We start from the raw sequence: 20,615 nt of genomic DNA, 5'->3' as shown, positions 1-20,615 counted from the left end.
GCTGCAGACCCGCTGTTGGAACCAGCCTAAGTCGACACGGTCCGTCAGCCATCGGATGGAAAAAAGAACAGGTAACTGATGAGGCTGTCACCAGTCAGTCAGTCAGCTTGAGAGGCACCACACCAGTTAATCCATCCGGGAGAAAAAAAACAGTCCGCCTCGCCGCCGCCGGAGAAGATGAGCGAGCGGCGGTACACCGAGCAGGAGGAGGCCCTCGAGATCAAGTCCCTCCGCCGCATCATCGCCGCCTACGCTAAGTATGCGCACCCCCCGGACCCCATCCCCGCCCCGCTCCCCCTCTTCGACTGGCCCGTACGAATCGCCCCCGTTCATTCCCCACGGTGTCACCATCGCCGCGGTTGATTGGAAGTGCATAAGCAGCGGTGCTCGGTGCTAGAAGCGGTCCCGCGTGCCGGTCCGAGTCGTGGGCCGATGGGATGACCTGGAGTTTGGACTTCGGAGTGGAGCGTAGTGTGTTTTGATTGTTTCGAGTTGTAGGGTTCGTGCGAGCTCGCCGGTTCTAGAGAGTGAGATGCTAGCCGAAGTTGATTGAATGGTGGTCGGGAACCAACAGGAGGGGGAGCGCACCCACACACACACACACTGGAGAATAAGGGACTACCGACTACGCTGTTTGGGAGTTCTCGAGTGCAACCAAGTCTCACGGCTCATGGATAGAGAGATATGCTTCCCTGCGCATGGCGGTACTTGCGTGAATAGTGAATCAGTGCTCGTGAATAGAGAGATATGCTTCCCTGCGTATTGTGTTAGACCAAGTGACGTTTCTGTTGGTTTTCATTGACTTGTTATCCTCATCTTATTAGGGAGAAAAGATTCAGATACACCTAAGTGATGTTGGTGTTTCCTAGCACTATGCTGTTTTTTTTGGTTGTTGATTGAGGCCATTAGAGGGTGCATTTGATGGCAGTCTGATATTTTTAATACTCAATGATGTAAACATTTTGGATGTAATTGATCAATCTACCATCCTTAAAATGTTGAATGCAGGATTGTAAGACATGTTTAGTTTTTGTCAGCTGTTGGCCCGGTTAGAATTTTTACCTATGCAACATCAGTTTCTGCTCGATAAGAGAATTGTAGCCCTACCCTTTTACCATGATCAAAGTTTAAAACATTTGTTTTTATGGTTGTAATAGCTATCAAGATGCAGCAGAAAGGGATGTCAAGAGATACGAGAGATCATTCAAAATGCTTCCTCCTGCGCACAAGGTTTATTTTGTATAATCATCACATGTTTTCCTTCTTTTAACCTTTTCTCTTTGCTCTCTCTCACTTATGCCATTTCTGTGTAGGAACTTCTTTTCCACCTTGGTCTGAAGTACCAAAGACTCAGATGGTAACATTTTGTGCTTCATGCTTGTACTTATATAGTACTGATAAATAGTTCCCCTGCTTTGCATATGAGATTTTTCAACATGCTCTATCTTCACGGGGCTCTTCATTGAAACATTTGAGCCAATGCTGCTTCAGAATAGTTCTCCAGTTTTTGTTGATTAACTTGTCTTTGGTTTGATACTGCTGTACAACTTGTAATCATGTATGTAAAAAGGCCTTTATGCTTACTGCTGATAGATTTGCTGCATTTATTTGACACTTCATTGCTTGACAGGTGTATATCCATGAATGCAGCTTTTATCATGAACATGCTTGAGGTATGATCTTTTGAGACTGTTTATCTGGTGATATCTGCAATTCACATGTTTGTTGAAAATTGCAATGCACATGATGGCATTATTAAAAATGAAAAATTGCAGGCATTTGAACCTCCTTTTGACATGAGTCAGTATGTAAATGCCGATGGTCATGACCATCCATCAAACATGCATGACCACAGTCATGTGGATTGCATTCATTCCAGTGGGAGGGGTGATTACTCGACAATGTCTATCTCCAGAAGCAATTCGCAATTGGATGGGCAGCATGATAACCCCAAAGAAGATGCCAAGACTCATGAATCTTCAAGAGAAATTGAAAATAAAAAGGCACGACCAATCTGAATTCTTCTTTTATATGTAGATGGGTGCTTTCGGGCACAATTCACTTTAAGATAATTTCACTGGTGATCGCTGTTGCTTGTGTTGCATGTAGAATTTGATTGATTAAATATATAAATATGATTAAAGTACACCAGCAATCCCTAACCTTGTTTTGGTTTGTCATCTAGGTCCCCAAACTCTTAAAATGCATTTTCAGATCTCTGAACTTGTTTCAAGGTGTCACACATAGGTCCCTAATCTCTCAAAATTCATTTTTAGGTCCATAAACTTGTCCCGCGGTGTCATGCAGGTCCTTAAACTCTCAAGATGCTATTTTTTAATTTAATATAAATGTTGTTGTGCTATTTAAGTTAATGAAAAACTCTTTTGCTACTTTAAATTTAATAAAATTGCTATTTTGATTTTTATTAAGAATGGGAATAAATTATCTTACTAAATTTATACAAAGCGCACACAAAATATATATAGTTAGTAGGAAATATTCAAGATTAGCATTGATGTCTACCGTTGATATCAAATGATCTAGATTAACCCATGATGTATGATTAATAAGCAGCTAATTCAAAATTAAAATGGTCTTAGGGTAAGATTTCTAAATGAACCGGCTGAAAAAATAGTTTAAAGACGTACATCGTTGGAAACCCGAGGCCTCAGGTTCTTTCTCTACGCAATCAGCTTATAGAAGTTATTTTGTGGGTTCTATCACTTTTGAACCATGGAAGAGGCTTTGGAAGTCATGGGCACCAGGGAAGTGTAAGACATTTGTTTGGCTAGCTATTCGGAATCGCTGCTGGACAGTAGATCGTTTACTAAAAAGAGGATTGCAACATCCTGAGTGGTGCGTGCTCTGTGACCAGGAGGAGGAAACAATCCAACACATCCTCATGTCCTGTGTTTTTGCAAGGCAATTTTGGTGCGCCATCCTGCAGCAGCTTGATTTGGCTAGACTAACACCCACCAGGAGATCCTCTTTTGCTGTTTGGTGGAAGAAGGCCGAGAGGAAACTGCAGAAACATCTTAGGAGAGGCTTCAATTCCTTCTGTATCCTTGGGGCTTGGATCATTTGGAAGCATATTGCTTGTGTGTTTGATGGGTTGACACCCAACTTACAGCAGGCTGTGCAGGCTTTTAAGTATGAAGCGCACGCTTGGCAGTTCGCCGGGGCCAAAGGGTTGTCTATCCTCTACCTCGAGTTAGGGGTGGTCCATGGCTAAGGAGTTGGGTGGTTCTGTCGGTCTGGTCCTGCCCTTAGGTTTTTCTGTAAATTAAGTTATTTTTAGGTTGTGCGCTCCTTGCTCTTGTCCAAGGTATGGAGCGTCTCTTTGTAATTAGACTACTCTTTCTCTCTTAATACAAAGATACACAGCTCTCCTGCATGTTCGAGAAAAAAAAAGTTTAATAAAAGTTCATTTTGAGGGATATGAAAATTCACCTTGAGAGTTTAGGGACCGAAATGACACATTGAGACAAGTTGGGGATCTGAAGATGCATCTTGAGAGTTTAGGGATCCGAATGACATCTCCGGACAAGTTTAGGGAACTAAAAATGCATTTTGAGAGTTTAGGGACCTAGATGACATCTCGAGACAAGTTTGAGGAGCTCTCATGTTTTTTACTCTATAAATATCTAACAGGACGGGGAAGAGCACATGGCAGGCTGTTCCCAGCCTGTTGGCAGCAACTTGGGAACATCCCAAGGTGTAAATGTATCATGTAACGGTGATGCAGATGCAAGCACAGCTGCTTATTGTCAAGATAAAGATGTCTCTTCATCTTCTGCTGTTGATAATGTAAGCTCTGCTTGCATGATGTAAGCTGTTGATAGTTCTCAATTGCATAATGCGGGATATTATTATGCTATCATATTTGTATTTCATTATCATGAATCTCAAGGTTATAGCGTGCTTTCTAAATGGGAAATATTCCATGTACAACTGAAATTGTGTACACGCGTGTAGATTTCAAATTGCCATAATTAATCAATTGTGCCAAGATACCTGCACAGAATCAAATTTCCAAACATTTTAAGACAGGATACTGCACATCATTTTGCAAACTATTTTTGACCCTATCGAGCAGATGAGCACTGACCTTTTTCTGTGCATCATGCATTGATTCAGTGACTCTTCTAAATCCTTGTGGTATCTTCTGCCCACAGATAATTTGTTCTAATATCTATGGGATATGAATTCCTGTTTCATTTTTTTAGGTAACACCACAACATTGCACAGATTCATTGTTCAAGTTGAATGTTCCTCCAATCGATGTTGACAAGGTAAGTGTTCTGATTCAATCCATTTTTCAGATAGAGTGATGATACAATTGTATAAGTGGAAGTTAGCCAAGGGTATATTAGTTGACAACCAAAGAAGTATGCAACATTGCTGCTTTTCATTTGAAATGATTTCCAGTTTATGCCCATGAAATTTAACTGCTGAAACTTCTGTATTTTTCTGATTTCTGTGTGCATTTGTGTGCGAACTTGATGGTTTCCCCATATATGCAATTACTCACCAGTTTGCTTGTTGTCTTGGACATTCTCTATTGTTTGCTGCTTCTATTAGTCATCTTGTTATGTTTCATGCAGGTAAGATGCATTGTAAGAAATATCGTGAGAGATTGGGCTGAGGAGGTAATTTTCTGTTCTACTGTAAATAGGTTGAAGCAGAGTTCTTTTCCAGTACACTGATACACTATTGAAAATACTGCTGTTTTTTTATTTATATTTTCCAGGGTCAGAAGGAACGTGATGAGTGCTACAAGCCCATTCTCGAGGAGCTTAATCATCTTTTTCCGAACCGTAGCAATCAGAGGTAAACCTTCCCCTTGTCGCTTCAATAATGAGGTTCCCTGATCTTTCAGCAGTGAAAACTAACAATGACATATTTTTGTGACATTAATTTCTTTTTAATCTTTGCTCACAACTGTGCTTGCATGGATTGTGCATCCATGTCTGTAAATGTTGCTGTTCTAGGTGTGCTAGTTTGTTATCAGTAATGACAAAAAAGCTGTTTTTACCTTCAATCATGGCCCACAACTCTGTGAGGTTGTAACTTTGTTTTTTTCAAATTGTCCACTTAATCTAAGCATTATATGAACAAAAATTTAGCAAAATTCTCCTCACAGATTGCCTTCGTATGTTTTTAATTATGTAGCATATCATTATCACCTATACTTATACCTTTTGCTAGCTAGGGATGATCATTGCAAGCATCTCAACCTAGGAAATAAACAGAAGATACTTTGGTATTCACTGTTACTCTTTGTTGATATTTATATTTGTCGAACTTCATAGGCCTCCTTCATGTCTAGTCCCTGGTGCTGGGCTTGGGAGATTGGCTCTGGAGATATCTTCTCTGGGTACTGCAATAAAACTCTAGATAATAAAATTAGCTGAAGTTCTTGGGGGACTGTTGAGATATTTCTTGATGTTGTACTTTTTTTTAAACCTTGAACAGGTTTTGTAAGCCAGGGGAATGAGTTCTCATATTACATGCTGATTTGTTCAAGTTTCATCCTGAACCAGTATGACAATCTATTAAATATAAGCTACAACCAGCTATTTACTATTCATACTTTATAATGCTAATGCTATTTCTATTCTTACCAGCACCCAAGAGGCTAATGAATGGACTATATATCCTTGGATACACAGTAACTGCAATTCTCTTTCAGACAATGATCAACTTCGGCCTGTTTCATTTCCAGATATTCATCCCTCAAGGTACCTATTATCCCATGTGTATCATATCAGCGTAGCTACTGTACCTTTGCAGTATGACGTACTTCCTACTTTCCCTACAAAAATATGACCTTTGGATGTTGAAATATTTGTATTTAGTAGTCAAATGTGCTTTCACATTTTGGATGTCTAATCTGAACTTCATTTTATATAGAGTTCGGGTTTAACGCTTGGGCATGTTTCAGTCATTTGGCATTATAAATAATGTAGGTAAAAACTGAGTATTTGCTTGCATTGTTGCCCATATGTCTTGCAGAAAAGAGATATATTGATTTTCTTTTTTTCTTTTATTTGCGTTGATACTCAGCTTATGTATGTCTGAGTCCTCTTTTCTATCAACAGTGCAGGTATCACGGAGGGATTTTCAATGTGTGCTGGGGATTTTGTAGAGGTCTACAGTGAGGAAAGCCAAGAATGTGAGATGACTCAATGATACTTACATTCTTTATGAATATAGATAGTAGACAGCATGAGTTCAAAATGTTTTTTTTAATTTTAACATACTTTTAAGTAATCTAACATTCTTTTAAATATAGGGGTGTGTTTCACAATCAGCATAGCTCTGTGTTTCCTTTGATCTTTATGTAGTACCATTTGCTACAGCCTTACAACCCTGATTCCAGGCTGAAGTTCAATGTTTTTGCCTTTATTTCTCAGTTTTATGTTTCCTTTGATCTTAATGTAGTACCATTTGCTACAGCCTTACAACCCTGATTCCAGGCTGAAGTTCAATGTTTTTTCCTTTATTTCTCAATTTTATGTTTTGAATCTGTATGATGGAGCAATGCAATTTGAACATTCTTTGCAATACTATCTGTTGTTCCAGCTGCATGGGATGCTGTTGTAACTTGTTTCTTCCTGGATACGGCACACAATATTGTTGAATATATTGAGATCATATCAAAAGTTCTGAAGGATGGTGGGGTGAGTTCTTCCGCTCTATGAATCATCACGAACTATTTACCTTTTGTAAACCAATATTGCAGAGTTCACAGTTCAGCGATTTTTGTAAACTTATCATTGTTAAAGCTGTTCTTCCACTCATATTTATTCTTTGTGTTAATTTCAACCAACAGGTCTGGATAAACGTGGGTCCTCTTCTATACCACTTTGCTGATTCATATGGGCCAGATGATGTAATTAATTAATTTCCATTATGCACAATGTAAGCTGTATCTTTTCTTTGAAGTTGCCTGATTTATCTCCTTGAACTCAGGATATGTCTATCGAACTAAGTTTGGAAGATGTGAAAAAGGTTGCCTATCATTATGGATTCGTGATGGAGGTGAGGGTTTATGCATTAAATTTATATTTGATTGATTATGAAAAACTGTTAGTGTTCTCGGGGGTTACTTTGATATTGATTTGCAGGTGGAAAAAATGATAGAAACTACTTACACTGCAAATATGAGAGCAATGATGCAGGTAACCTTCGAATCTTTAAGTTGATATTTTTTCCAATTCAGTATCTCCAAATAGCTAGTGTTTTTTAATTTGTGAGGCGCATTCTATGATTTCATACTTTCGTGCATTGATTTTAACCTCATTTCACATAATAGCTGCTGGGCTGGGTAAGTTTTAATGACTGAAGTATTGTTATATTTACATGATTAGGTGTATGTAGGTTAATCTAACTTTTGAAGGCTCTAGTTCTGAAAAGTTGGGGTTATAGCTATGCTGAATTCTGTTGATTGCCGTCTGACATTCCAGTCCCTGCCGATTTATTGTGAATGTCTGTGCACCTCTTATTTGTACGATAACCAAAATCTTATTTGTACGTCAATTGAGTTGCAGAATCGATACCGTGCAGCATTCTGGACAATGAGGAAGAATGGATCGCGGGCAAAGGCTCAGAAGTGTTGTTGAAGCGAAGATCAACATCCATGGAGTGTGATCTGTGGTACACAAGCTTTGGCTGAACTTGGATCTGTCCCGTGCTTGTTTATCCAGGCTGGGGCAACTGGGATGATCAGTTCGGGCGATCATTTTTTTCACCATTGTATTCGAACTTTACACAAACGACAAATCTAGATAGCCATACCAGATTAGCTGCCTGATTCACATAGAATATAATTGGCGTCACATAGGAAAGTGAGATAAGTCTCTGCTTGCACTTGTCTAAGTGGCATAGGAGAAAAGTATGAGCTAGCCAGCCTACAAGGTGTCTGCTAATTGCTTTGGACGGAGATGCATTAATGGCAGAACTGTGACGCTTGACTCGTGATCTACAAGTAATGTCTCCAAAGGTGTATAATTTGTGAATTGGACTCTACCGTGATTTCTTGAACTTTGTCCACTATACGTTTCCCAACGCCGAAGCTGAAACTTTTGCCGTACATGACACCTGAGTAGAACCTGCGTTCAATATTTTGGATTTGGAAGAGTACAGTGGCTTTTAGGTGGCATTGTAGCGTGTGTGACCGTTCAAAAGTGTAACAAAGTCACCAAATAGACACTCAGATTTAAAAAAAGGCATTGGTAATTTAGTAAATGTAAAAAAGAAAAAGACCGCCGCTGCCGGGGATCGAACCCGGGTCACCCGCGTGACAGGCGGGAATACTCACCACTATACTACAACGACTTGCTTGTTGATTGTGCAGTACACTGACTACTATAGTATACCAACTTTCTTGTTAATTGTGCAGTAAACGGTGTTAGGGCAGGAAACACTTGCTAATTCTGTAGCGGAGCTGTTTTTTTATATATATTAGTGTATTTGTGTATGGGTAGAATAATTTCGCACAGTTCAACCTACGTATGTCTTATCAAATGGATGTGCTGCTCATGCATAGGGGTGGTAAAGGGCTTTATTTTTTTGTCTAGATAATCAAAGAGCCGGATTCTAAAAAAATCGGGCTCTAATTTTATTCAATTTTGAGCTAAAAAATTAAAAGCCAAATAGGATTGTGAAGAGAGCATTAGGGTCATGGTCCGTTACCACCTCGTGCGAGCTTGAATTATCTAATCACCACAAAAATCCCACACAAACTATTCACGTATTTTCTGAGCAGTCTCGACGTTCGATCAGAACCTGTAGACATGGTTGTACGTACACGGCATGTAAGTGTAAAAAGTAAAAACCAATAACGTCCTCACCTCCTTTTCAACCAAACATGAAAAGGACCGTGTCGATGATAGGGAGCGCAAAATTCGTGTGGAGTAGCACGAACAGGGGAACGGAGCCAGCCAAAGCCTGGTGAGGACAGTGTCGCCTTGGGTAAAGGTGCGGCCACGGCGTGGAAGCTGCAGAACAAACCAGCAGGACCGGTTGCTCCAGTCAGAATGATGGGTGCTTGACCTAGCTAGGGTAAGTCATCGATGAACACCCATAAGCATAACGCATTTTGCCATTTTGACAAGTGGCAGCATCTCATATCACTGAACCCAACGACGACAGATAGCTCGTACACGTACAGCTAGCCATAACAATCGGACGACGACGAATATACAGTCTAGAAAGAACATCATCAAGGCTTGGTGGAAGGACGCGGATATATAGGAAGCATCGACCACCACCCCCGTTCAGGTGGTGTTGGATCGAACCCGGGTCGCCCGCCTGACAGGCGGGAATACTCACCGCTATACTACAAGTCTACAACGACCTTGACGTCTGTTTTCGTATTGTTAGATTTGAAAACGATACGACGAATTCTCGCTATCAGCAAGTAGCTTTTGCAGGTCGGGGCATGAAACGATGAATACGGCAAACTCGGCAAACTCGAGAGTCCACTGTGTAGATGATGCATCCTTTCCTGCTACCGCATTCCCAGTGCCATCCTTGGGACACAACCAGCGGTGGAGAGCGAAGCAATTGAAGCGGGGACAGTCTCATCAAGAATTTCCCCTTCCAAGAAAACATTTCCTTTACAAAAACAATCATCAAGATTCAAGAACACATGTACAGATGGCTGTACCAAGTTAGCTCGCTCAGCTTGTCCAGACTAACGAGCGAGTTCAAGTGAGCTTGGCCTGGTCCACATAAAAAAGCAGGAGTAATTGGCTTAATTGGTTTGTAAGTCGAGCACAATGCGACATTAATATCGAATGATGTTAAGCAATAACGAATGGATCTTCCACAACAAGTAATCCACATCTCGTTTCATTTATTCTGGAAATGACCGGATGGTTTTCTCAGGAACTATTGGTACCCTCCACTATGAAACTAGCAATACTGCATTACTGCAAATAGCATTCCACAGGAAAATTGAAGGCTCAAACTCAGGAAATGATCTACGAGCCCTCGAAAGAAGCGGTTCTCATTTGGGTGTATATAATCATACAAAACTATCGTAATTCAGTTCCAGTTTGTAATGAATAGCATGGGCGGTTCTTAGATAAAATGTTGAACCAGCAAAAAAATTAGGGATGGAAGAAATAGGTAATAAGAAAGCTTGTCTTCCCGTTAAATTGCACGCCTGCGGAGGGCCTGCGGAGTTGCTGTGAAGCCGTTCCATTGCATCCGCCTGGCCAGACGCCCGTGTATGCCGCCGTAGTGTAGACTACACAAAAAAGTTTCGCCGCCGTAGTGTAGACTACACGAAAAAGTTTCGCCGTTGCCGGGGATCGAACCCGGGTCACCCGCGTGACAGGCGGGAATACTCACCACTATACTACAACGACTTGGTTGGGATACCTCAAATTTTAATGGTTATTGTCTGTCTAAACTAGGCTATGTCGTTGGCATTTCCTTACACTTTGTAAAGTAGGAATACATTATACACTATCAGTAGTACCTTAACATGATGATCAGACACTTGATCAGAAAAGCGCGGACGAGCTTTACCACCATAGCTCAATTGCACAAAGTGCCTTTAATTTGCATCTGAATAGAAAGGCACCCAATATTTCCATTCCACGCCAGCTCCCAAATCCCAACTTGACGCACTTTTCTGCTAGCGACTCAGTACGGCCCCCTTCAGCCTTTGCACGCGTATCGTACGGCTCTATTTTTTTTTCAGAACAAAACACGTACCACACCTGCAACACACACCTTTCTATCGTGCACTCAAAAGATGTCAAAAAATTGACGAGCACCAGCACGAACCATGCAGACTGGTGGGCAACACCACTAGGCGCGGAGGGCGCAGTCCCTCGGCAGGAACCCGACCCGCCCGGTCACCAGATCGTACACGACCTCCACGTTCTGCATCTGGAAGCTCCCGAGCACCGCTCCCGGCCCGCCGCCGCCGCCGCCGTCCATCCTCTGGAACAGCAGGCACTTGACCACCACGGAGTCCCTCACCGCGGTCACCGGGTAGTAGCTGCTCAGCTTGGGCAGCGTGAGCCTGGCGCCGCCGCCGAGGTGGAGGGTGATCGCCGGCAGCCGGTCCTCCGCCGTGCACGGCGCCCGCGCGCAGGGGACCCTGAAGCAGAGGTCGAACCCCGTGCGCGCCTCCAGGTCGCGCGACCGCTCGTACGGCGCGGCCGTGCCGAGGGACGACAGGAGCGACGCGTAGAACGGGTCCGGGAGGTGCGTGTACGTCGTCCCGGTGTCGACGAGCACCCCGCCGTTGCCTTCGGGGTCGACGCCGCTCAAGCTCGGGGGAGCGGCGGCCATGGCGGCCGCGGCAGAGCCGCCATCTCCTAGCAGGCTGACACCCTCCAGGCCGATGTAGTAGAAGTTTGGGTAGGTGACGCTCCTCAGCATCGGGGTGAAGAGGAAGCCGTCCGTCGCCGCCGGCAGCGCGAGGTCGCCCATCACCAGGGGGCTGGTGACGTTGGGGTTCCTCGCGAACCGGAAGCCGAGGAAGCAATGGGAGAAGCCCTTGCCCAGGAAGCCTAGCTGGGAGGGCAGGGACAGCGTGCCCTTGCCGAACCCGGCGATGCCGATCGGCTCCCTGATGGAGCTGCCCACACAGCCGAAGCTGAAGCCCGGGAACTCCACGGGAGACAGAGGATCAATGCCGTGTATGCTTCCATGGAGTGTGATAGAGTCCCTTGCAAGGTAGCCCAGAACCAGTGCTCCGCCACCGTAGGTGTAGGAGAAGGGAGGGCAAGGTCTTGGGCACAGACCACCGGTGAAGGCAGCGATGTCGCACCCAGCTGCTGCGCACGGATCAAACCTGTTGTCGGAGCTGTGGACGTCGACGCAGAAGTGGCTCCCGCAGAGGTCCATCGTGTTCGAAGAGGATTGAGACGGCAAGAACATCGGAGATGGCTTGGAGGAGCTGTGGTCATTGCCACACTCCATACACTGGTAGCTGGTTGTGCCACAGGGGACCCAGGTGAGGTCACTCCCTGTGTCCAGGTACACTTGGAAGACCTGTAGGGGTGTGCCAAGGTTCAGGGACAGCAAGTAGCCATCTGTGTATGCAGTTACTGGTTCTATGATGTCCAAGAAGTCATAGTTTGTGGAGTTCAGTAGTGTCATGGATGGAGTATACAGAGACCTGACATGGCTAAGGCCAAGGACAAGGCTGTTCGGGGTCTGGGGTCTGGTATCTGTTGCCTGGGAATTGAAGAAGCTAGATATGATGCAAAGAAGAACGATACATATGTTAATGAAAGGATGCATATTGTGTGATGAGCAGAAGAAGAGAATTAGCCGTATTTATAAGCCTTAGAAAGTTGTGTACATCAATAAAAATATTTAAATTTGCAATTAATAATACAAATAATTATTCAATGCCATTCTTAGCTGGAAACTAACTTCAGCGTCATATGTGCTGATGATCAAAGGCACTCAATGATGCTGCTCCTCTGATGATAATTTAAATTTGTGAATGTATAGGGCTGTGTGATGCCAAAGAAGATAATCAGGTAGTGAGCAGGAGCCAAATGTATTCATGTCATATTATTATTAAAAGTCATGCTATGCGCTTGAATATCTATTTCAGTGTTTGTAGCAGGTTTGGTTTTGCATTGTATGGCCAACATAACAAACATAAAGGGACTGCTTTTGATGTCAAGAGGGTCACTTTCCAAGCATCTCATTAGCTGGTATCTAGGAGGGATTATAGTATTTTGAATCACTTCTGACACCTTTATCCTCGTCCATTTGTCCTTACTAATAGAGAGCATTGCTAATCCAACAGAAACATGCATTTGTTGATTGGTCATTTGTACTAGAAATTGAGTTCTATTCTGGGATCCAGGAATTCTTTCTTGTTGTATTTCCTTTCTATGCTGGATCCCACAAATGGTCTCTCTATAATTACAAGAGTATAGTACATAAAAATATGCACAGATTAGAGAACTTTTGCAAAAGCTTTCTTGGTTTCAGTTTGTTTACACCTCCAGCTTAGACATGTTCAGGAACTTCAGCCTTAATTCATGTTGAATCTCATATCAGTTTGCTGGATATTTAACCAATTCCGACTAACAAGGAGACTAAAGGAATGGTCTCAAGAATAATGGGGTAAAGTTCAATGGATACAAAAGGTACTTGGTTCATTCCCCTTTCTTGGTCCATGATGATCAAAATGAATGGGAAAAAAAAAGAGGGGCGGGGGAGCGTGGCTACAACAGGGGGCTAAATGATGGTCCTCAACAATCAAATGTGGAATTGAAGCGATAGCAAAAACTTAATTTTTCAAATATAAAAGCATTGGACTTACAAATGGAGTAAAGTATATGAGGCACATGCACTTATAGCCAAAAATAGCAACAGAGCATCCAGCTCAACGGAGAAACTGAATTACCAGCGTAGCTGCATTAGTGACTACTGAATAGTGAAAATCTGTACATAGCTGTAAATGGATGTACAGATGATTGGACGTCGCGCCTGTAGCCTGTACATAATGCACATTCCCCTAGTCAACATGCCGCTTGGCTAGTGTCTTCTTGAGACCTCTTAAGATCTTGGAAAACCACATTACATTCATTATGAATAGTATAGTGGGGGCAACAGATATCAGAAGACAAGCAAAAGTGTCCATCTGCTTAACCTGTCAATAAGAAGGCATCGACTCATAAATTTATGTACGCGTGCTAGTATTTTGTATACTGAATTCATCAGAACCACCAAGTACCTGATCATAGTTCATAAAGATGTGATAAAACAAGTAGATGAACAGAATTATCCTAGCGACCTGCATAAAGGCATTTATTTCATTATTAGCACACCAAGATACAATGACATTCAATAAATAGCCATGACAAAAGGACAAAGGACATCAAGTTGATTATGCCAAAAACAGTGGCACCCCCTTGAAGTTAATGTCCCTGTATACTAGTGATGGGATATGCTCTGACATTGTAAAAGTGACTAGTGAGTACTTACCAGCCAAGTAACAAACATTGCAATTCCGTTGATAAGGTATGCTTTGGAATCTTTCCTTCCAGCGACATCAAGGAACCTTGATGAAATAGAGGTAGAACAACAGGTTAGATGGATTGAAAGATGATAGCATCCAACAACTTTTTGCGTAAATTCACTGACCAACGTAGGTTGATTCCTGGTGTTGTAGTTTCAGAGATGAGAACCATGTACGTGTATAGCTGTCCTTCCCCAGATAGCATAGCATATACAGCACAAACAAGTGATAGCATGTGGTGGAAAACCTGACAAAGGATGCGAAGAGTAAATGTTACAGGCAGATCATACAGGGGCAGAATTAGAGCAATAGGCCTAGGTTAAAACAAGGGGAGCGGTGAGTGGGCTATGGTGTCGCAATTTACTTACATACTCCATACCACCAAGGGAAGGGTAAAACCAAAATATCATGGCAAGATCTGCAATGAAGTATCCAACAGAGACCTGGTAAAAATAAAATGCAACTCATGAGGCAAGGAAACAAACATACATATACATCAAACAAGAAAATTGCCTACTTTCACATGACAACAAAGTAATAGCATACCCCTAATGTAAAATTGGAGAGGTGTGAACTCCGAAATGTTACTGGTCCATCCAGCTGATCACAGAACAAACCTGACAAGAAGACTAGATATACTGACATTATTGTAATGAATATTGCATGGGCAGTGGACATTCCCCTGGAACAGAAAAAGATCAGAGCAAGCACCATCAGAAACTTATAGTTAAACAGAGGATACTGCAGAAAACAAAAGTGCAATATTAATGTTACCTGTTGTTCCATTCAATCTTCTGCATCTTTGTAAGAGAAGCATAACCTTTGAAGTAGATAGAACTGATCATGTGTGTGATGTCATAAGACTGAACTAGTGAAAACAAAAAATAGTCAAGAAATTATTACAATAACAGGATTCTGGTACGTTATTATAAGAATATGGATCATCAGAAAGTTCCAACGAAGAATTGAATATCGGCATATGCAAATTATGCTCGGTCTTAGCATAGTATCTTGGATCTAAGGAGTTATTCCAACTTCTCAGTGATTCTGTAAATACAGTATATTTGGGAATAACACTGCAGCAGGCATGGTGAAGTTGAACCGTCTCTAAGCTTATCTTGCTATGGGTTGTCTGTGTATCGTCGGTCTCTTGATCAGTTGGTTGAGCCTTACCAAAAGCTCTTATAATTTTACTTCCCTTTAGTTTTTGCAATTTGGTCAATGATAGCCTAACATCGTATTTCAGTAATATTCTACTTGATGATTTCCCTAATTAATGCAAAGATATTATAAAGTCATCACCATGCCGTAGTGTGTGCTCTTTTCAAAAAATCAATGCCGCATATCTAAGTTCAGATAAGAATTGATTCAGATTAATTTAAAGAAAATAGCTAAGATCAAACAGAAGTCCTAATATTGCAAAGAGCTTAGCTCAGCCATTTCCTGACAACACTAACTTTCACATAATAAATAAAAAATTAATAAGGCCTCATCAATGTTCCCCTTTGTAGTGAATCAGGATTAGACAGGAAAAAAAGATTTGCAGAAGTTCTCCAAGAAAAGAAAGGCTTAATAACCCTTGAAAAAAGGTTTCCAATGGAAGCAAACAGCATGAGCAGATATATATGAGGTTTTGCATATATTATGCTCTTATCAGCTATGTTAATGCACATGAGGACTGATTGTATAATTTAACAAATGAAGTCGAAGTAAATTACATTACCAATTTGCACATCAGGATCCCCCCGAGCACAGCAGCGTACAGAACATATGAATCTGCTAGCAAGTATTCCTTTAGAAGTACTTCTGCTTTGTACTTATACATCATGACTGGATCCACAGGAAAATCTCTATCAACTCAAGACCTGATGAAGAAGTGAAGCAGAGGCATGTTAGTTAAGTTGGTAATATAAAGAGGATAAAACAAATTTGAACATTAAGCATGCCACAGTATCAAGCGTCCCATAGCCAGCATGATCACTAAGTGTAACAACCAAATGACCAATGAGATTGGGGCATTCGTCAGAGTATAACAAGACAAAGGATGGAACATGTTTCAGGCACCCTTTCATTAATCATGGGTGAATATCCGATGAAAATGTTCTGTTCCGGGTACGCACCCTTTCACCTATTTTTACAAACTTGCAATAGTCAGCGGATTTTTCATCGGATATGCATCCCCCTATCATTCATCAATACAGGCTGCAGATATATATTGTCTGTATCTGGTACATGGATTTGTACAAAGGAACCATAGCAAATAACCCAAAATAATAAATAGCACACCTACTATTACATCCAACAAAGTTAGTAGCAATCAATATCAGACCCCCTGCGTATCCCACGTGGGCCGGAAGCGCTGAAGAACACGAACTTTATGAACGATAGCAAAGATCGAACAAAATTTGAGTCTAACGTCTGAAATGAGAGAAGAAGAAGAAACCAAACACCTCTCTCACGCATTCCACTACCGAGAGGATTAACAAAACCACCAATCAGTAATCGAAACCCATAATGGAACTCGCCGGGGGCGCAAAAACGCACCTCCTGATCCTCAGGAACGCTGAATCAGACAAACCCTAAAGGTTCCAAACAGTTGCGCCGGACAAGTGGAGAGGCGTGAAGATGGGAGGAAGGGACAAGAACGGCGCTTGGCACCTTTACCTGCGCAGAGGAGGGGAGGTTCTGGCGGTTGCCGCGCGCCCTGGGGTTGCGTCGGAGACGAAGCAACCGGATTGGATTGGAGCCTGGAGGGCGCTGATTGCTCCACTCGCGTTTGTCCCCCGTTCTTGCTTTCTTGGATGGTGGAAATCCGGGGAATGGAGGACGTGCTAGAAGAAGCGAAGCGAAGGGAAAAGTGCGAAAACCTACGGCAAGTGCGTGTTTAGAGCAACTACAGTGCCACTTTTAAATTTGGGTGACCAAATAAATACTTGAAGCCCACTTCTAAATTTTACTCACCCAACTAGCCTCCCCTCCAGCTGGCTGACTAATTTGGGCTTCTATTTTTTCAACTGACATCTCGGCCCCACCCGTCGTTCTCTTTTCTCTCCCCCACCCATCCGAGCCAAGCGCATGCTCTGTCCCGGTGCCACCGACGCACGCGCCACCGCCACCGTCCGGCGCCGCCGCCTTCTCGGCGTCCACTAGCCGCCTCGACCCCGCGCGGGAGCCTCCCCTGCCCGCGCCACCTCCCTACCTTCCCCGGCCGCACCGCCTACCTCCCTCCTCCGCCGTTTCCAGCCGCCGGCGCCGACCCGGCCCACGTACGCCTCCCCGCCGGCTATCCTCCGCAAGGGCCGCCTCCTGACCACCACCCGGCGCCGCCTCCCCGCCCTTGTCGCCGTGAGGTGGAGCCAGCACCGCCGGTGCCCAGGCAAGGTGGGTACTAGAGTTCATGCGGAACCTGAATTAATCTTTCAGATTTTGTTCTTTCATATTGCTATGTCTGGCTTCTTTGCAGTTTCTTCATTACAATACGACTGAACGTGTGACTCTTGAGATTTTGTGAATATTGAAGCACCATTCGAGGAAGGTAGTGACTGAATAGCTTGCGTATAGACAAAGTTTGCAGTTTCTTCATCTGTGGCGATGGCAATGACCCGTCCAGCATTTTCTTTTTGCCGGTATCCATTTCCTGTATAGGCTTTCTGTTTGTTTCGAATTTCTGATCCATGCCATATTCCTATCAAGTTGTAATGTTGACTGGGGATGAAGAGCAATTATCGGAACAATCATTGAATGAATCTATTTTACCCCTTTTGCAAAAGGTTGTTGGTTTTGCCACGTTGTCCAATGCTCCGAGAGAACATTGGCTTGTGACAATTTGATCGAACTGTTGAGGTCTGTTTCTTTGTCCTGCTTTTCTTTGGCTGAGGCTCAAAGTTAGCATCTTGAGCAATCATGGGAGCATTGTTTTACTCTCAACTGAATGTCTTTATTCATAGTGATTAGCATTCCTTTGGTGTATCGGTTATTCCACTAGTATGAAACATGTTCAGTCGTATTGTAATGATAGGTTCTGCGACATATAAAGAAACACGGTCTTTATTCATAGTGATTAGCCTGAATTCTGAGGTATAAAACAACAAATGTTTATCAGTTGTAGTATCCTATTTTCATGTTACTACTTTGCCTGTGGTATTCTCTTTTCTTTTCCTGCTTTGCTGGACAAACAAGCTTAAGCAGCAGATGATGTTCTTTTGTTCTCCCATTACTTTTGTTTTGTGAACAGAGGTTCCTTAGCTTTTTGCATGCATGATGTTATGATTTTCAAATAACTACTGAAGTGCTTTGCAGTACTCCATCTCCCTCTAGCTACTGATTATATTATTTTTATATACGTACAGGTCAGATATTGTAAATGGATAGCCTTCTTAAGCGGTGGTGGGACGAAGAGGAGGAATCTGACGATGATGACCTCTTCCTGGCTGGTGCCGTTCTTACTGGATTGAAAAGGAAGCAGAGCGAGAAGAAATTCCGTGGCTCGTTGCCGGGGAGGCACAATGTGCAAAGAGGCATCCAGGGAGGGCACCATAGACTTTACTTGGACTACTTCGCGCCCCAGCTTGTGTACAACAATAAGCACTTCAGGGGGAGGTTTAAGATGTCCAAGTCCCTCTTCTTGCGGATAGCAGCGACACTAGAGGCTCATGACGAGTATTTCAGGCAGAGACCCAATGCGGTTGGGGCTCTTGGCGGCTCTCCAATTCAGAAGACAGCTGCAGCTCTCAGAATGCTTGCCTACGGAGTTTCCGCAGATTTCTTGGATGAGTATGTAAGGTTGGGAGAGAGTACCATTATCGAGTGCTTGCAGTATTTTGTCAGAGGAGTTGTTGATGTCTTTGGTAAGGAGTACCTAAGAGCCCCCAATGTCCAGGACACACAGAGATTGATGGCCATGAACACCGCAAGAGGATTCCCTGGAATGCTTGGTTCCGTGGATTGCATGCATTGGAGATGGGATAAGTGCCCAACAGCGTGGAAAGGGATGTACACATGCCACAAGGAAGGCCATACTATGATCCTGGAGGCCGTTGCGTCTCATGACCTTTGGATCTGGCACAAAGAACCGTTGCGTCTCATGACCTTTGGATCTGGCACGCTTTCTTTGGTATGCCTGGTTCGCATAACGACATCAACGTCCTGCGTCGTTCTCCCCTTTTCGACAGACTCACTTCTGGGACGGCACCTCAGTTGGAATACACAGTCAATGGAAACAAGTACACGATGGGGTACTATCTCGCTGACGGGATATATCCTACTTGGGCGACATTTGTCAAAGCTTTCCGAAACCCGCAGGGGTACAAGAAAGTTCACTTCACGGCGGCACAAGAAGCTGCAAGAAAAGATGTAGAAAGGGCATTTGGGGTACTCCAACTACGGTTTGCTATGATACGAGGGCCTGCGAGAATGTGGAGCAAGGAGGACCTATGGTACATCATGCAGGCTTGTGTCGTCCTTCACAACATGATCATTGAAGATGAGAGAGAGGACGAGGATGACTTCAACTACAATCAGGAAGGTACCGTTACCAAGGTGTTGGACCCTAAGGACTACGAGCATCGTGATCCGCAGATGTTGGAGGAGTTCCTCAAGATGCATCAAGAGATCGAGGATAAATCGACACATGAGCAGCTCTGAAACGATCTCGTCGAGCATTTGTGGGTGATCCATAGTTCTAGGTAGTTGAGGTATTCAGGTATGCTTCTCCATCTTTGTTTTGGATTGTGCATGCCAAGCAGATGTTTAATACAAATTCTATTTGTTATGTAGAAAGGGCTTGGGCGTGAAGCTGTCTTATTTGCCGTGTTGAATTATGGAGATAATCCAGCAAAGGCATGTTATTTTTCTCCTGTTGTATTTTTCTTAATATTTATTTCAGCACCATTAATCATTGAAAAAGTGGCTCTCTGATAGCTCTAGTTTGTACCAAGACTATGATTGCCTTCCTGTCCTGCTAATCTCTATGAATTATGGAGATAAACCACTGAAATATTATTATGAGCAGATTTGCAATTAGCTTTGTCCTTTTAGTCTTTTGGGGGTTTGTGTTGCTCATTCATTGTCCATGATTATCAACTGTCATTCTGCTGTGAGATTGCTAAGCTGTCTCCTTGTTGTGTTCCAGTGATTGCTGATTCAGGTGGTGGTATGTTCATAACCGGTCCAAAGAAACCAGCAGGAAAGGCAAAGGCAAACAACGTGTCTGCAAGACCTATAGTTGATGCTCAGATGAATTCTGTTACTGAATTCTGAGCAGAAATAATAGTGATGGCAACTCATGTATGTCAAAGTTAATTATACTCAAAGTTGCTGGAGACATGTTCAGAAGAATTCTGACAGAGAAACACATCTTGCGTTCTGTTGATATTCTTGTTGTGTTTGCATCCCACTGAATGAGAAGCATGTACGGTTGACATATTAATCAAATGATACTTCAAGAAATTGTTCATTTTAGTATGCAGAGAATTGTTTCGCATTTCAAGTACCTTTCAGCAAGCTTGTGGGATGTTCTCGAATTCCTACAAATATTTTTAAATACCTACTTGTCAGTCTGAACAGCTGGTATCCAGCAGTATGCCATGGAAATAGCAAAACA

General features: G+C 42.9%; 3 protein-coding genes, 1 long non-coding RNA gene and 2 other non-coding genes across 8 annotated transcripts; 2 read left to right on the top strand and 4 right to left on the bottom strand.

Annotated features, from left to right (window-relative positions):
- Positions 1-65: 65 nt before the first annotated feature.
- On the top strand, positions 66-8,037 carry LOC120664961 (carnosine N-methyltransferase-like). The gene is made up of 18 exons (XM_039944361.1): positions 66-257; positions 1,158-1,230; positions 1,314-1,357; positions 1,631-1,673; positions 1,776-2,003; positions 3,652-3,807; positions 4,227-4,292; positions 4,605-4,649; positions 4,751-4,830; positions 5,313-5,377; positions 5,476-5,542; positions 5,628-5,741; positions 6,102-6,175; positions 6,586-6,683; positions 6,836-6,895; positions 6,976-7,044; positions 7,131-7,184; positions 7,554-8,037. Exons 1-18 carry the CDS (start codon positions 178-180, stop codon positions 7,623-7,625), a joined length of 1,488 nt encoding a protein of 495 aa, XP_039800295.1. The 5' UTR covers positions 66-177; the 3' UTR covers positions 7,626-8,037.
- Positions 8,038-8,268: 231 nt separating this feature from the next.
- TRNAD-GUC lies at positions 8,269-8,340 on the bottom strand. The gene has a single exon. It is a non-coding gene; the product is annotated as a tRNA-Asp (tRNA).
- A 1,967-nt stretch (positions 8,341-10,307) lies between these two features.
- TRNAD-GUC lies at positions 10,308-10,379 on the bottom strand. The gene has a single exon. It is a non-coding gene; the product is annotated as a tRNA-Asp (tRNA).
- A 176-nt stretch (positions 10,380-10,555) lies between these two features.
- LOC120664959 (probable aspartyl protease At4g16563) lies at positions 10,556-13,277 on the bottom strand. The gene has a single exon (XM_039944357.1). The coding sequence runs from the start codon at positions 12,271-12,273 to the stop codon at positions 10,828-10,830; it is 1,446 nt and encodes a 481-aa protein (XP_039800291.1). The 5' UTR covers positions 12,274-13,277; the 3' UTR covers positions 10,556-10,827.
- On the bottom strand, positions 13,277-16,896 carry LOC120664960 (TLC domain-containing protein 4-B-like). Of its 3 annotated transcripts, none has more exons than XM_039944359.1 (9): positions 16,559-16,896; positions 15,738-15,879; positions 14,789-14,877; positions 14,561-14,696; positions 14,383-14,457; positions 14,140-14,261; positions 13,981-14,056; positions 13,730-13,789; positions 13,277-13,645 (listed from the first exon to the last, which is right to left on the bottom strand). In XM_039944359.1, the coding sequence occupies exons 2-9, from the start codon at positions 15,840-15,842 to the stop codon at positions 13,511-13,513; spliced, it is 798 nt and encodes a 265-aa protein (XP_039800293.1). In that variant the 5' UTR covers positions 15,843-15,879; positions 16,559-16,896; the 3' UTR covers positions 13,277-13,510. The 3 variants fall into 3 exon arrangements, with proteins under 3 accessions (XP_039800293.1, XP_039800292.1, XP_039800294.1); XM_039944358.1 differs by having other exon boundaries at positions 16,679-16,895; XM_039944360.1 differs by lacking the exon at positions 16,559-16,896 and having other exon boundaries at positions 15,733-15,870.
- Positions 16,897-17,106: 210 nt separating this feature from the next.
- Positions 17,107-18,489, top strand: LOC120664958. Its single transcript, XR_005671063.1, has 3 exons — positions 17,107-17,395; positions 17,478-17,549; positions 18,364-18,489. It is a non-coding gene; the product is annotated as an uncharacterized LOC120664958 (long non-coding RNA).
- The last annotated feature ends 2,126 nt before the right edge of the window (positions 18,490-20,615 follow it).

The sequence above is a fragment of the Panicum virgatum genome, chromosome 3N (assembly GCF_016808335.1).
Source record: "Panicum virgatum strain AP13 chromosome 3N, P.virgatum_v5, whole genome shotgun sequence".
NCBI classification, from domain to species: domain Eukaryota; kingdom Viridiplantae; phylum Streptophyta; class Magnoliopsida; order Poales; family Poaceae; genus Panicum; species Panicum virgatum.
This window is presented reverse-complemented; position numbering and strand designations above follow the sequence as displayed.